This window comes from Spermophilus citellus (genome assembly GCF_964194105.1).
Source record: "Spermophilus citellus genome assembly, chromosome: 17".
Classification (NCBI taxonomy): domain Eukaryota; kingdom Metazoa; phylum Chordata; class Mammalia; order Rodentia; family Sciuridae; genus Spermophilus; species Spermophilus citellus.
In genome coordinates, this window is record NC_138199.1 from 53,746,418 (window position 1) to 53,758,989 (window position 12,572).

Here is a 12,572-nt window from a genome sequence, read left to right on the forward strand (position 1 = left end):
AAAAATTCCAGAATATGGTGGTAGTTTTCAGTCTTGCAAGAGGATCAGAAATATCATCATGCAATTTGATGAACTGAAGATGGGTTCACAGCATTTTTCTGTCCACAGTGAAGATCGATGTATTCATTATAGAATGGAATCAGAATGGTGATTCTCAGACCCTTGATAGCCCAAACAAGAGAAAATGAAATAGAGGTTTAAGAACATCTTAGTGGTTCAGGGATGGTCAAGAGGATGAATAGTTTAGAGATGCTGCATCCTGGGCAATCAAAAATCAGCAGGCTGGCTCTTAACAGGTGGGCTCACAGCAGGAGGGTGGTGGGCAGCTGTAGCAGCAGCAGACTGGGCGGCAGCAGGACTGTCCACAGTAGGATGGGCGGCAGCAGGAGGCCTGGGCATGGTGCAGCTGGCAGCAGGTGGGGGGTGTGCAGCTCACCACGCAGCAGGGTGGCAGGAAAGTGCCCTCCACGCGGCAGTCTGGGCGGCACCACCTGATGCGGTAGCTCATGGCTCCGAAGCCACCCTCCTGGCCAAAGCCATCTCCAATGCCGCCCCCAATGCCACAGCTGGACTCGCAGCAGCTGGGCTGGCAGCAGCTGGAGCCACAGTTCCCACTGGTGGAGCAGCTGGGGAATCCGCAGAAGCCGGTAGAGCAGCAGGCCATGGTGTCAGGAGTTGGGTTGAGAGCTGGGAGTTGGGTTGAAACCTGGGTTGGTTGGAGGAGTTTCTGAGTTTGAGAGGTGACTGCCACATGGGGCCTTTATATATCTGAACCAGCAGCTGTTTATAAAATTCTTAACATATTTTTCTTGTTTTTGTTTAAATTTGTTCCTTAGTGGTCCTCTGATTGGCTTGCATTGAAATACTTAGGACATATTATGGGCAGCAGTTTGGAAATTACTCTGTTTTATAAGGTTTTGGGGACTCGTCATATCAGTTTTTTGCTCTTTAGAATATGTTTGTGGTTTCCCGTGTTCAAAGACTCCTCCCACTTTAGACCAGTCGACACTCTCATTTTGACAGTCATCATTCCACGTGACTGTCTGTCCAGACTTCTAAAGCTTAGGGTAATTGTGTTATTTTTAAGTATAATTTTTTTCACTCTAGGATATATAGAATGAATTCTATTGAGTTTAGAACCAGGATATTTGCTGAAATGAAGTAGTACTTTGGTCACATATAGTTAAAACTTCCACCACAAATACTCCAACATCATATCAAATTACCATTACAGTTCCTTTGAGTTCTACTAATTTGAAATGAGTAAATACTATTTGTGTTCCAGGCCAGAAAACTATTTATTTTATTTTACTTTTGTGAACCAAGCAGCTTACTGAAAAGAAGGTATCCAGCTTAGCTTCTGGTAGCATCTTAATAAATGTTTTTTGAATTTATTATTGATTCAATAAATGTTTATTGAGTGGGTGGAGTAAAAGGCATGATTCATGAATGCCCTGCACAACTCATAAATTATTAAACAGAACTTTCAAGTTGTAACACCTGTGAAGGAGACTTGTTATTTCCTGTGAGAAGAGACCGGGAAATGTTGAATTATTTTTATCTGAATTCAATAGTTGAACTGACATTCAGGGAAAAAAATGTCTAGGAGTTATGATCTTTTGAGGAATGTACCGTCATCTGCTTTATATTTCCTGCAATGCATCTTCTGTATGATACATCACTGCCATCTATTAAATGATAGAGGTAAGTGCTAGGAGCTTATAAAAATAACTTTGAAAAAAATTTTAATGTTTTTCCTGGATGTGTGTGTTATTGTATTTTTGACTATTACACTCAAAAGCTTAGAGAAGAATTCAAAAATTAAATGGTAAAAGCTATTTCTTTTTGTTCGGAGTTTGTGTTCGCTTCTTAAGAGAACAATATTTGCTTGGGTTACAAATTATGCATCATGACATAGCTGTTTCAGGTTTCTAATGCAGCTGTCTGACATGGTGATGGTAGAACTCACTAGGTATGCTGCTGAGCTACTTGTTCTGTCATTTAGACCACAGATACCTTTTATACGTACAGTAAATGAAGGTGAATATTGGGAGTTGAAGTTTGGAGACCAATTTGAGAGTCTGAGGAATGAATGAGATAGGCTAAGGCATAGGAATTAAACCCAAATGCTCTTAGAAAATGGATAGTATCTGATAGATATTTTCAAACCTATTTAGTAGGTAATACCATTTCTTTATGTTGGGCATGAATGAAGGAAAACACCTGGTTTGTTTAATGGGAGAGATTAGAGAAGGTTAGACATTAGAGAGATTAGATATCTAGGTAGGAACTCAAAAGCTTTGATCATCCCGAAAATTTCAGTGGAAAATGGCTCTCTTGGTCTAGACCCAATCTTGGTAGAGTACAGCATGAAAAAATTTGAATAACTATGAAGAGTAATGAATGGAAAATTTTAGTAGTAGATGGATTTAAGCATAATTTAACTTGCATTTAATATTTCTAGCTTAGCCTATATGTTTATCCCCAAGGATTATTATTGAAATGCAAAAGGAGAGTGGTCTCCTTGAATTCCAGTTGTAGGTGAACATGCTTAAAGGTAGAAGAAGGACATAAGTCTGTTTGCTTTGGACATTACAACATTTTATTAGAAGTTACAGTAGAAAGCAGGTCTGAAGATGTGTGGGGATAGAGAAACGGGGAGGAGTGCTGAGATGTCGTTGGATGAGGAGCTTCCCCATCCTGGAGACCTGTTCAAGCCAGGCAGGGCCTCCAGAGCATGATGATCCATATGTGGTTTCCTTAGGGGTCCTGACCAAGAGTTCCATTATTTAGGAGTAGCTTAGCAACATCATGATACTTAGCATCCAACAAATGGTATACTTCTTCAGAGAAGAACATAGTTTTCCCTTGTTTCCCCTTCCATTTTTAAGAAATCAGCAGGCTGGCTCTTAACAGGTGGGCTCACAGCAGGAGGGTGGTGGGCAGCTGTAGCAGCAGCAGGCTGGGCGGCAGCAGGACTGTCCACAGTAGGATGGGCGGCAGCAGGAGGCCTGGGCATGGTGCAGCTGGCAGCAGGTGGGGGGTGTGCAGCTCGCCACGCAGCAGGGTGGCAGGAAGGTGCCCTCCACGCGGCAGTCTGGGCGGCACCACCTGATGCGGTAGCTCATGGCTCCACCCTGGCCACCTCCAATTCCACTCCCAGAGCCACAGCCAGAGCCACAGCCAGAGCCACAGCAGCTGTCCTGGCAGCAGCTGGGTTGGCAACAGCTGGTCTGGCAGCAGCTGGGCTGGGAGCAGCTATCCTGGCAGCCGCTGGGCTGGCAGCAGCCGGTCTGGCAGCAGTTGGGGCGGCAGCAGCTGGCGCCACAGTTCCCACTGGTGGAGCAGCTGGGGAATCCGCAGAAGCTGGTGGAGCAGCAGGCCATGGTGTCAGGAGTCTGTCTGAGAGCTAAACTGCTAAGTGATTTTTCTGAGTTTTGGTTGTACCTACCTTCTAAACCCAGCCTTTTATATAGTCCCCTGAGCTGCATGTTTACCTAACATTTAGCATCTTTCCTTGATGCCAATTGAATTGTCAGTATTTGATTGGCTCATGCTTGAGTTGTTTAGAAAATTATAAATAGCATTTCAATTGTCTGCTCTGGGCAATGTTTAATTAAGTCTCATTATGTGTCTTTTTTGCCCTCTGAACTAAGAGAAGGTGCTTCATGGAAGCCAATCCCAGCAGCACCTCTTTCTGTAATTCACATGGCAGACTAGACTTGGGGCACACACTGCCCTGGCTCACTTTGTCATACCTGTCCTTCTATAACCTTTAGACACAGTTTATCTGAACTGAAATTTTCTTCCTAAGTTGACACTCAATCCTGATTATGACTTCATCAACAAATTGTTCAGGTTAGAGAAGACTGATGATATTATTGCCATCAAAACATGAGCAATCTCTTAATTCATCAGCATCCAAACCAAGTTTGCCTTTCTGTGATCAGCTGCAAGTTACAGGGTCCTAGAACTGTATTTTTGTATTTTTGCCTTCAGTCACCAATGCACATATTACTAACTGAAGCCTTTAATGACTTTTACCTGAAAACTGTTTACTGGTTGTTCAATTAAAAATATATGCTACATGCTAATGATAGACACATATTGAAACAAGTCAAACTTTACAGATTAAAGACCAATTAATATTTCCCCCACCCCACACAACACCTTTTCCAAAACTAATACATTAAGATAATCAGTATTGGCACTTGGTTGTATATTATTCTTTAACACCTTTACCTCTGCTTCTGCAATACACATATACACATACACACAAACATCTTCTATTTCAGTGAAGTTTGGGTCTAATACACATATAAATTAGAAAATTTTAAAAACTATCCATAGTGAAAATCTTTTGACCATTTATCTGACAGTTTATTTCTGAGTACTCTATTGCACTGGTCCATATGTATGTCTTTATGTAGTTCTACAATGTTTTAATCACTGCAGCTTTATAATAAATTTTAAAATCAGGAAGTGTGAGATTAACCTTATTCTTCTTTTTTCAAGACTGTTTTTAGTATTTTGGATCCCTCATGATTATATATAAATTTTTGGATGCAGTGTTCTATCTGTGCAAATCACCACTGAGATTTTTTAAAAAATATTTTTTAGTTATACATGGATATAATATCTTTATTTTGTTTATTTATTTTTATGTGGTGCTGAGACTGGAACCCAGTGCCTCACATATATGAGGTCAGTGCTCTGCCACTGAGACACAACTCCAGCCCACCACTGAGATTTTGATAGAGATTTCATTATGTCTGTAGATTTCGTTGATATTTTTATCTTAACAATATTGTCTTCCAATCAATGAACACAGGAAATCTTTCATTTGCATCTTTTGAAATTTATTTCAGTTAATATTTTGCAGTTTCTGGTGTACAATTATTTCCCCTGGGTTAATTTATTCCTAAGTGTTTTATTTATTTATTTTTTTGATGCTATTGTAAATGGAATTGCTTTCTTACTTTCCTTTTCAGATTGTTCATTGCTAATGTATAGAAATTCAAATGATATTTTGTGTGCTGATTTTGTATTTGTAACTTTGCTAAATTCACTTATTGGTTGTAGTGTGCGTGTATAAAATCTTTAGGGGTTTCTACATCAAGGATTATATTGTCTCTGAACAGAGACAATTTGCTTTTTCCTTTTCAATTGCTTTGGCTGGAACACCCTGGACTCTGATAAATCAAATGGATGAAAGTTGGCATTCTTATCTTGTTCCTAATCTTAGGGGAAAGAAGGGTTTTAGTCTTTCACTGTTGAGTATAAGGGAAGTATATTATTTTCATATGTGGCACTTATTACATTGAGTAGTTTGCTTCTATTCTTAGTTTATTGATTGTTTTTTAAATCATGAAAGGGTTTTGAATTTTTTCAAATGCTTCCTTTGGATCAGTTGAGATGATTGTGTATTCTCTCTTCAATTCTGTTAAAGCAGTGTGTTACATTGATTGATTTGTGTATGTTGAACCATTTTTGCATTCTAGGATAAAGTCCTATTTGGTAGTGATGTTTCAATCCTTCTGATGTGCCATTGAACATTGTTTGTTAATACTAAGTTAATGCTTTTTCTATGATTATTCATAAGGGATTTTTTTTTCCTTAGAGTGTACTTACTTGACTTTGGTATAGTAAGGCTGATTTAACAGAATGACTTTGGAAGTGTTCTCTCCTCTTCAATTTTTTGGAGGATTTTGAGGATTGGTGTTAATTTTTCTTTGGTAGAATTCAACAGTGAATAAATCTGGTTCTTGGATTTTCTTTCTTGGGAAGTTTTAATTATTGATTCAATCTCCTTGTTAGTTATAGGTCTGTCCAGATTTTCTCCTTTTTTTCATGGTAGGTTGTGTTTTTCTAAGAATTCATATATAGATTTGTGGACCTATGGATAAGATTTATCTATGTTATTCAAATTCTTAATATATCCTATATTTGTAACTCATTTTAATAGCTATACAATTTTCCAGAGGCTGATCATACCAGAATTTATTGAATCATTCCCCAATCAATAAGACCTCAATCATTTTTAGTTGGTGAGTTTGAATTTTAAAATAATAATAGAATTTGAAGCTGAAAGAGACATTAAATGGGCCAAGCTTTAGGTGATTAGGGGACTGAGATCTTCACTGAGAAATCATTTAATTAAACTAAGTGAACTTTGCAAACTGGTTCTACAACTATGTGACTGTGTGAGCCCAGAAAAGTCACTTAATCTCTCTGAACAGTGATTTACTCATCTATAAAATGAGATGATCTCTCAGACGCCTTCCAGGGCTAAAAATGTGTAATTGTTCTACTAAGTCATCCATTCCTTAAGGGCATGATCCCTAAGGCCATGCCAGATTCACCTTGGTTGTCTACATGGTGCCTCTATACTACCTTGCTTGTAGATGTTCAATAATTGCTTGTGGAATGCAGACTGAAGGAATGATTAGCAGTTCATGGTCATGATGAAAAGCTGAAAAAAGTTGGCTACGGATCTACATACTGTGGGGTCAGGCTCCAAATTCCTCAATAGGACACCCATAGCACAAGAGTTAATAACTAGAATCAACAAATGGGACTTACTCAAACTAAAAAGTTTTTTTCTCAGCAAAAGAAACAATAAGAGAGATAAATAGGGAGCCTACATCCTGGGAACAAATCTTTACTCCTCACACTTCAGATAGAGCCCTAATATCCAGAGTATACAAAGAACTCAAAAAATTAAACAATAAGAAAACAAATAACCCAATCAACAAATGGGCCAAGGACCTGAATAGACACTTCTCAGAGGAGGACATACAATCAATCAACAAGTACATGAAAAAATGCTCACCATCTCTAGCAGTCAGAGAAATGCAAATCAAAACCACCCTAAGATACCATCTCACTCCAGTAAGATTGGCAGCCATTATGAAGTCAAACAACAACAAGTGCTGGCAAGGATGTGGAGAAAAGGGTACACTTGTACATTGCTGGTGGGACTGCAAATTGGTGTGGCCAATTTGGAAAGCAGTATGGAGATTTCTTGGAAAGCTGGGAATGGAACCACCATTTGACCCAGCTATTCCCCTTCTCGGTCTATTCCCTAAAGACCTAAAAAGAGCATGCTACAGGGACACTGCTACATCGATGTTCATAGCAGCAAAATTCACAATACCAAGACTGTGGAACCAACCTAGATGCCCTTCAATAGACGAATGGATAAAAAAAAAATGTGGCATTTATACACAATGGAGTATTACTCTGCATTAAAAAATGACAAAATCATAGAATTTGCAGGGAAATGGATGGCATTAGAGCAGATTATGCTAAGTGAAGCTAGCCAATCCCTAAAAAACAAATGCCAAATGTCTTCTTTGATATAAGGAGAGTAACTAAGAACAGAGTAGGGAGGAAGAGCATGAGAAGAAGATTAACATTAAACAGGGATGAGAGGTGGGAGGGAAAGGGAGAGAGAAGGGAAATTGCATGGAAATGGAAGGAGACTTCAGGGTTATACAAAATTACATACAAGAGGAAGTGAGGGGAAAGGGAAAAAAAACAAGGGGGAGAAATTAATTATAGTAGATGGGGTAGAGAGAGAAGAGAGGAGGGGAGGGGAGGGGAGGGGGGATAGTAGAGGATAGGAAAGGCAGCAGAATACAACAGACACTAGTATAGCAATATGTAAATCAGTGGATGTGTAACCGATGTGATTCTGCAATCTGTATATGGGGTAAAAATGGGAGTTCATAACCCACTTGAATCAAAATGTGAAATATGATATATCAAGAACTATGTAATGTTTTGAACAACCAACAATAAAAATTAAAAAAAAAGAAAAGCTGAATTTGCATTTTACCAAAGTCACTTGTAATTTTATTTTATTTATTTTTTCTCAGCAAGAACTATTTAGGTTGTAATATTGAAAAGTGGTCAGTAGTTAGAATCATGGGGGAAAGAGGATAGAATGTGTCTCTGCTACTGTTTTGTCATTCAGAGGTTTTTCTTTGGATTGGATGATTCTTTGACTATTTGTTACCTTTATTTATGCTTTCTAATTTTCCAGTTCTCATTAACATTGAAATGAATGAAGTGTTGCGAATTTAACCAAAGTGCTATTCTTTATATTAAAAAAATACTTTTAGTACCCTCTAGTTTAAGTCCAGGGAACTGTGAATTAATCCTAAACCTTGTCTAAAAAACCATCTAAACACATGAAGCATTTCCTGACACTTAGGTTGAAATGTGTATAAATATGTTGTGTATGTGTATGATATACAACTGTGTTTATATATAATAAATATGCATATATGTGTATATATGTGCATATATATATATACATAATATATATTTTCATATACATAATATATTTTATATATATATATATTTTTTGGAGTAAAAAAACTCCATCTCATTGGGACTGTATTTTTTTCAGTTTTCTCCTCCTTATATTTCTCTTGTTTTAACTTGTGAGATTCCATACAAACAGAAAAATGTGCTTTATTAGCACATATTACCACTGTTTGAAGATGGTCTGAAATTTCATCCCTCTTGTAGTGGCTCCACAGAAAATTAAGCTTCATTTTCTTAACTAAGCTTCTCCAGAAATCTTCACCATAATTGATCTTAGGACTATCAGCAGAAGAGTCTCCATAGAAGAGTTCAATAAGGTAAACTTTCTATTCCCTGTTGCTCTATCTTATTTGGCCTCTGGCCTGGAAGAGATCAGCACTCCAGGTTTTTCACAAACATTTATCCGGTATTGTAATTTGTAGAAGTGTGTTTGCAAATGCAAAGTGTGATAAAAAAAAAAAAGACAGATCCTTTAACAATTACTAATTGGGTAACTCTATGGTAGCAACTGGCAGGAGGAGAGAAGAAAGGTTGACTTGCCCAGAACAGTGAAAGAAAAAGCTGCTTTTGGGTAAGTTCTGCAGACTGTGAACTTCTGAGCCCCTCCCCTTACACACTGGGTATAAAGTTCTAAACTGCCTCTCCTCAGGGTGCAGGAAAATTGATTGATTACAGTGAAAGCTTTGCCCTCTGAACCTGACTATAGCTAAATAAGCCTACCTTCAGTTTTCTATTTGGTGTCCTGCCTCGCCTGTCCCCTGCAACACTGTGATTGAAGAATAAGTCACGTTTAGGCTCTAGATTCTATACCATTCTTATTTGTAAAAGCACTGTGAGAAGTCAATGTGTCGTGACAGAACCTAGGACATTTCTGAGACTCTAGGGTAATTGACTTTACTGTGTATTTTTATGGGGCTTAACATCCACCATACTTCATCACATTTCCTAACAAGAAGAATAGTGTGGGATAAAAAAACGGATTGAAATCTTCCATGTGACTTTGTGTGAAATATCTATCACAAACACAATAAAGAAAAGAGATTTTTTGCTGCACCATTAGATATAATTTATTATATATTGGCATATTCTTCTTCTTCCATAAGAGGAACAATTTGCAGGATGGTGAAGTAGCAGAGGGGAAAGTATCTGAGAAGAAGAGATAGTTCTTCCATGGTCTCCTCCTCAATGAGCTTCGGAGAGTGTGGTCAAATATCTGCAGAAGATCACAAATGGTTTTCCCATTTCTTCAGTCAAATCTGTGTTTTCCTCAGAGGAGAGATCCAAGTCTTTCCGGTGCTGAGTGGAAACATAGTTCTGTGAGCCCCAACTATTTGGTAACCCCCATAACAAAAGCCAAATAAAGGGTCAAGGATTTGTTAGTGTTCCAGGAGTGGTTGAAGAGATAATTAGTTCCTGGCCTGAGTGCAAACTTGAAACTTCAAGTTGAGATTCAGCAGGCTGGCTCTTAACAGGTGGGCTCACAGCAAGAGGGTGGTGGGCAGCTGTAGCAGCAGCAGGCTGGACGGCAGCAGGACTGTCCACAGTAGGATGGGCGGCAGCAGGAGGCCTGGGCATGGTGCAGCTGGCAGCAGGTGGGGGGTGTGCAGCTTGCCACGCAGCAGGGGGGCAGGCAGGTGCCCTCCACGCGGCAGTCTGGGCGGCACCACCTGATGCGGCAGCTTAGGGCTCCACCCTGGCCACCTCCAATTCCACTCCCAGAGCCACAGCCAGAGCCACAGCAGCTGGCCTGGCAGCAGCTGGGCTGACAGCAGCTGGTCTGGCAGCAGCTGGGCTGGCTGCAGCTGGTCTGGCAGCAGCTGGGTTGGCAGCAGCTGGGCTGGGAGCAGCTATCCTGGCAGCCGCTGGGCTGGCAGCAGCTGGGCTGGCAGCAGCCAGTCTGGCAGCAGTTGGGGCGGCAGCAGCTGGTGCCACAGTTCCCACTGGTGGAGCAGCTGGGGAATCCACAGAAGCTGGTGGAGCAGCAGGCCATGGTGTCAGGGGTTGGCTTGAGGATTGTGTGGCTTAGAGAAGTTCTTGAATTTTAGCAGTGACTGCCACATGGGGCCTTTTATAATCCTTGGTCAGCTTCTCTTTTCCTTATTCCCAAAGTCTTTTCCTTGTTTGTGTTTAGATAATTTGCCTCTGAATGCTAATTGTCCTGTTCCTGAGTTATTTGGTCAACCTTCTTAAAGCCTTTAAAAGTTGATTTTATTTGACTTTCAATTAGGATTCTGTATCATGGTGCAGTAGTCACTAGCGTTCGTTGAGAGCATAACCCCTAATCCCGCATGTTTGTTAAAGTTTTTCCATTGCCCAAAGGATAATTGACTAATGCTGCTCACCTTTAAGGAGTGTCAATATTACTCAAGTTTGACCCTTATAACTGGGTAGTAGGGTCTCCCATGGGAGTTCAATTCCTAGCCCATGGCCCCCAATATTAATGGCTGCTCCTTCTCTTTCTCATCTTCACTTTAGCTGTGAAGCAAGACTAGATTAAACTGGTCAGAAAAGGGATGCTTTCTTTCATACTGGTAAATGTGAATGGGTTGTCATTTGTAACATTTTGGGAGTGCTTGTTATATACCTCAATATTCCAAATACCTTACATGTATCAATTCACTTAATTTTCTCAGCAATCTTATGAGGTGGGTGTCACTGCTACTCTGATAATCCAGGTGAGGAAAATGAGCCACAGACAGATTTAATTAACTGGTCCAAGGTCACACCAAGGTCACAATGTGAAGCTGGAATCTGACCCTCCACTCTCTGACTCCAGACTAAATTGTGAACCACAATAGCTAGTTCCCGGTTTTTTTCCCCCTCAAGTAAGCAGTTGTTCTAAGGAAAATCGAAGCGGGGAAACCCAGATGTGAAAACTTGCCCTCTTTCTTCCAGACATTTTTGAGAGTGAAGAGGTATAGCTTAGCATAAATAATAACAATGTTAATTAGAGACTTTGCTAGAGATTTTGTTTATTTTTTTAATAGCTTCATGACCATGTGCCAAAAGTGTGAACTTAATTGTGACTTTGCCTAATCTTTTATCTCAGGATATTCTATAAATTTAAATGTTTTTAGTTGCATAAAGTTATATTCAACATATTTACAATGGAGTATGTGTCAGTAGTTTGTTAGAACTACAGTATGCGGATCGTTGTAGATATTAGAGACTAGTCTACCTTTGTCTGTTGCTGCATTCAAATCATATAATTTTTCCAGCCCATTAAGGATGAAGGTTTCATTAGGGTGAAATGAAAGGTGACCAGGCCTCCATGGAGCATGGGCTGTACTGCAGAGAAAGGGAAGTTCAAATGCCAGCCAGGGGCTTTGAACCAGAATACCGAGTGCTGTTCTCTTTGTCCAGAAATGAAGGTTTTGAGCAGAAGTCATAAACTATTCCCAAGTCAGAATTAAGACATATTTGAAAATCTCGCATCCTATTTGAAATAGAAGATCATGTTCTTTGTGAATTTCTGGCTGCTTCTTAAGTTCCTTTGACGTGCTAATCTTTCCTTGGATGCTTAAAATGGGCATTAGTCATTGTCACGCTTGTAGGAGCTATTGAATTTATATATATACTTGGCAGAATCTTTGATATTCAAGAAGATTTTACCAGCTCTATGAAGATGATAGAAAAACCCAGAGGGAGGGGGTTGGAAGGGGAGTGGAGAGGGACAGGAAAGGGGAGGATCAGTGGAATGAGTTTGACCAAATTACACTGTGTGCCTGTACCACAGTGAATTCCACCTTTATAAACCCTATAAAGTACCAATTTATAAAGATAATTATATAGGGGGAAGGCCAAAGAAGTAGAGAAGGGGAAATAGGGAGGGGAAGAACAGGAGGGAGGGAGAAGGTACTGGGGACTAAAATGGAACAAATTATATTCCGTGCATGTATGGTTATGTTGGAATGAACCCCACAATTATGTATAGCTATAATACACTAATAAAAAAATCTTTGCTTGCAAAAAGTTTAGATATTTGAGGAGTTGACATACTTTATTGATAATAGCACTGTAGATAGTAGTGTTGCACTTTGGATTTCAATTTCTGGGCTTTTCCACCACGGTAATGCTTTCAACATCTTCTTCAATTTAACTCAGTTAATGTTCTGATCTTGAATTGCCCTTAGGGAATTATTATGTTTTTCTTTTTTAGTACCAGGGATTGAACCCAGGGGCACTTAACCACCGAGCCACATTCCTAGCCATTTTTATTTATTTTTTTTATTTAGAGA

The 12,572-nt window shown here is 39.5% G+C and overlaps 2 protein-coding genes across 2 annotated transcripts; both read right to left on the minus strand.

Annotated features, from left to right (window-relative positions):
• Positions 1-289: 289 nt before the first annotated feature.
• LOC308636578 (keratin-associated protein 1-5-like) lies at positions 290-3,386 on the minus strand (the record flags this gene model as incomplete). The annotated part of the gene is made up of 2 exons (XM_081272141.1): positions 290-596; positions 3,289-3,386. 2 exons carry the CDS (start codon positions 3,384-3,386, stop codon positions 290-292), a joined length of 405 nt encoding a protein of 134 aa, XP_081128267.1.
• A 6,413-nt stretch (positions 3,387-9,799) lies between these two features.
• On the minus strand, positions 9,800-10,324 carry LOC308636573 (uncharacterized protein; the record flags this gene model as incomplete). The annotated part of the gene is made up of 1 exon (XM_081272136.1): positions 9,800-10,324. The coding sequence occupies one exon, from the start codon at positions 10,322-10,324 to the stop codon at positions 9,800-9,802; it is 525 nt and encodes a 174-aa protein (XP_081128262.1).
• Positions 10,325-12,572: the final 2,248 nt, after the last annotated feature.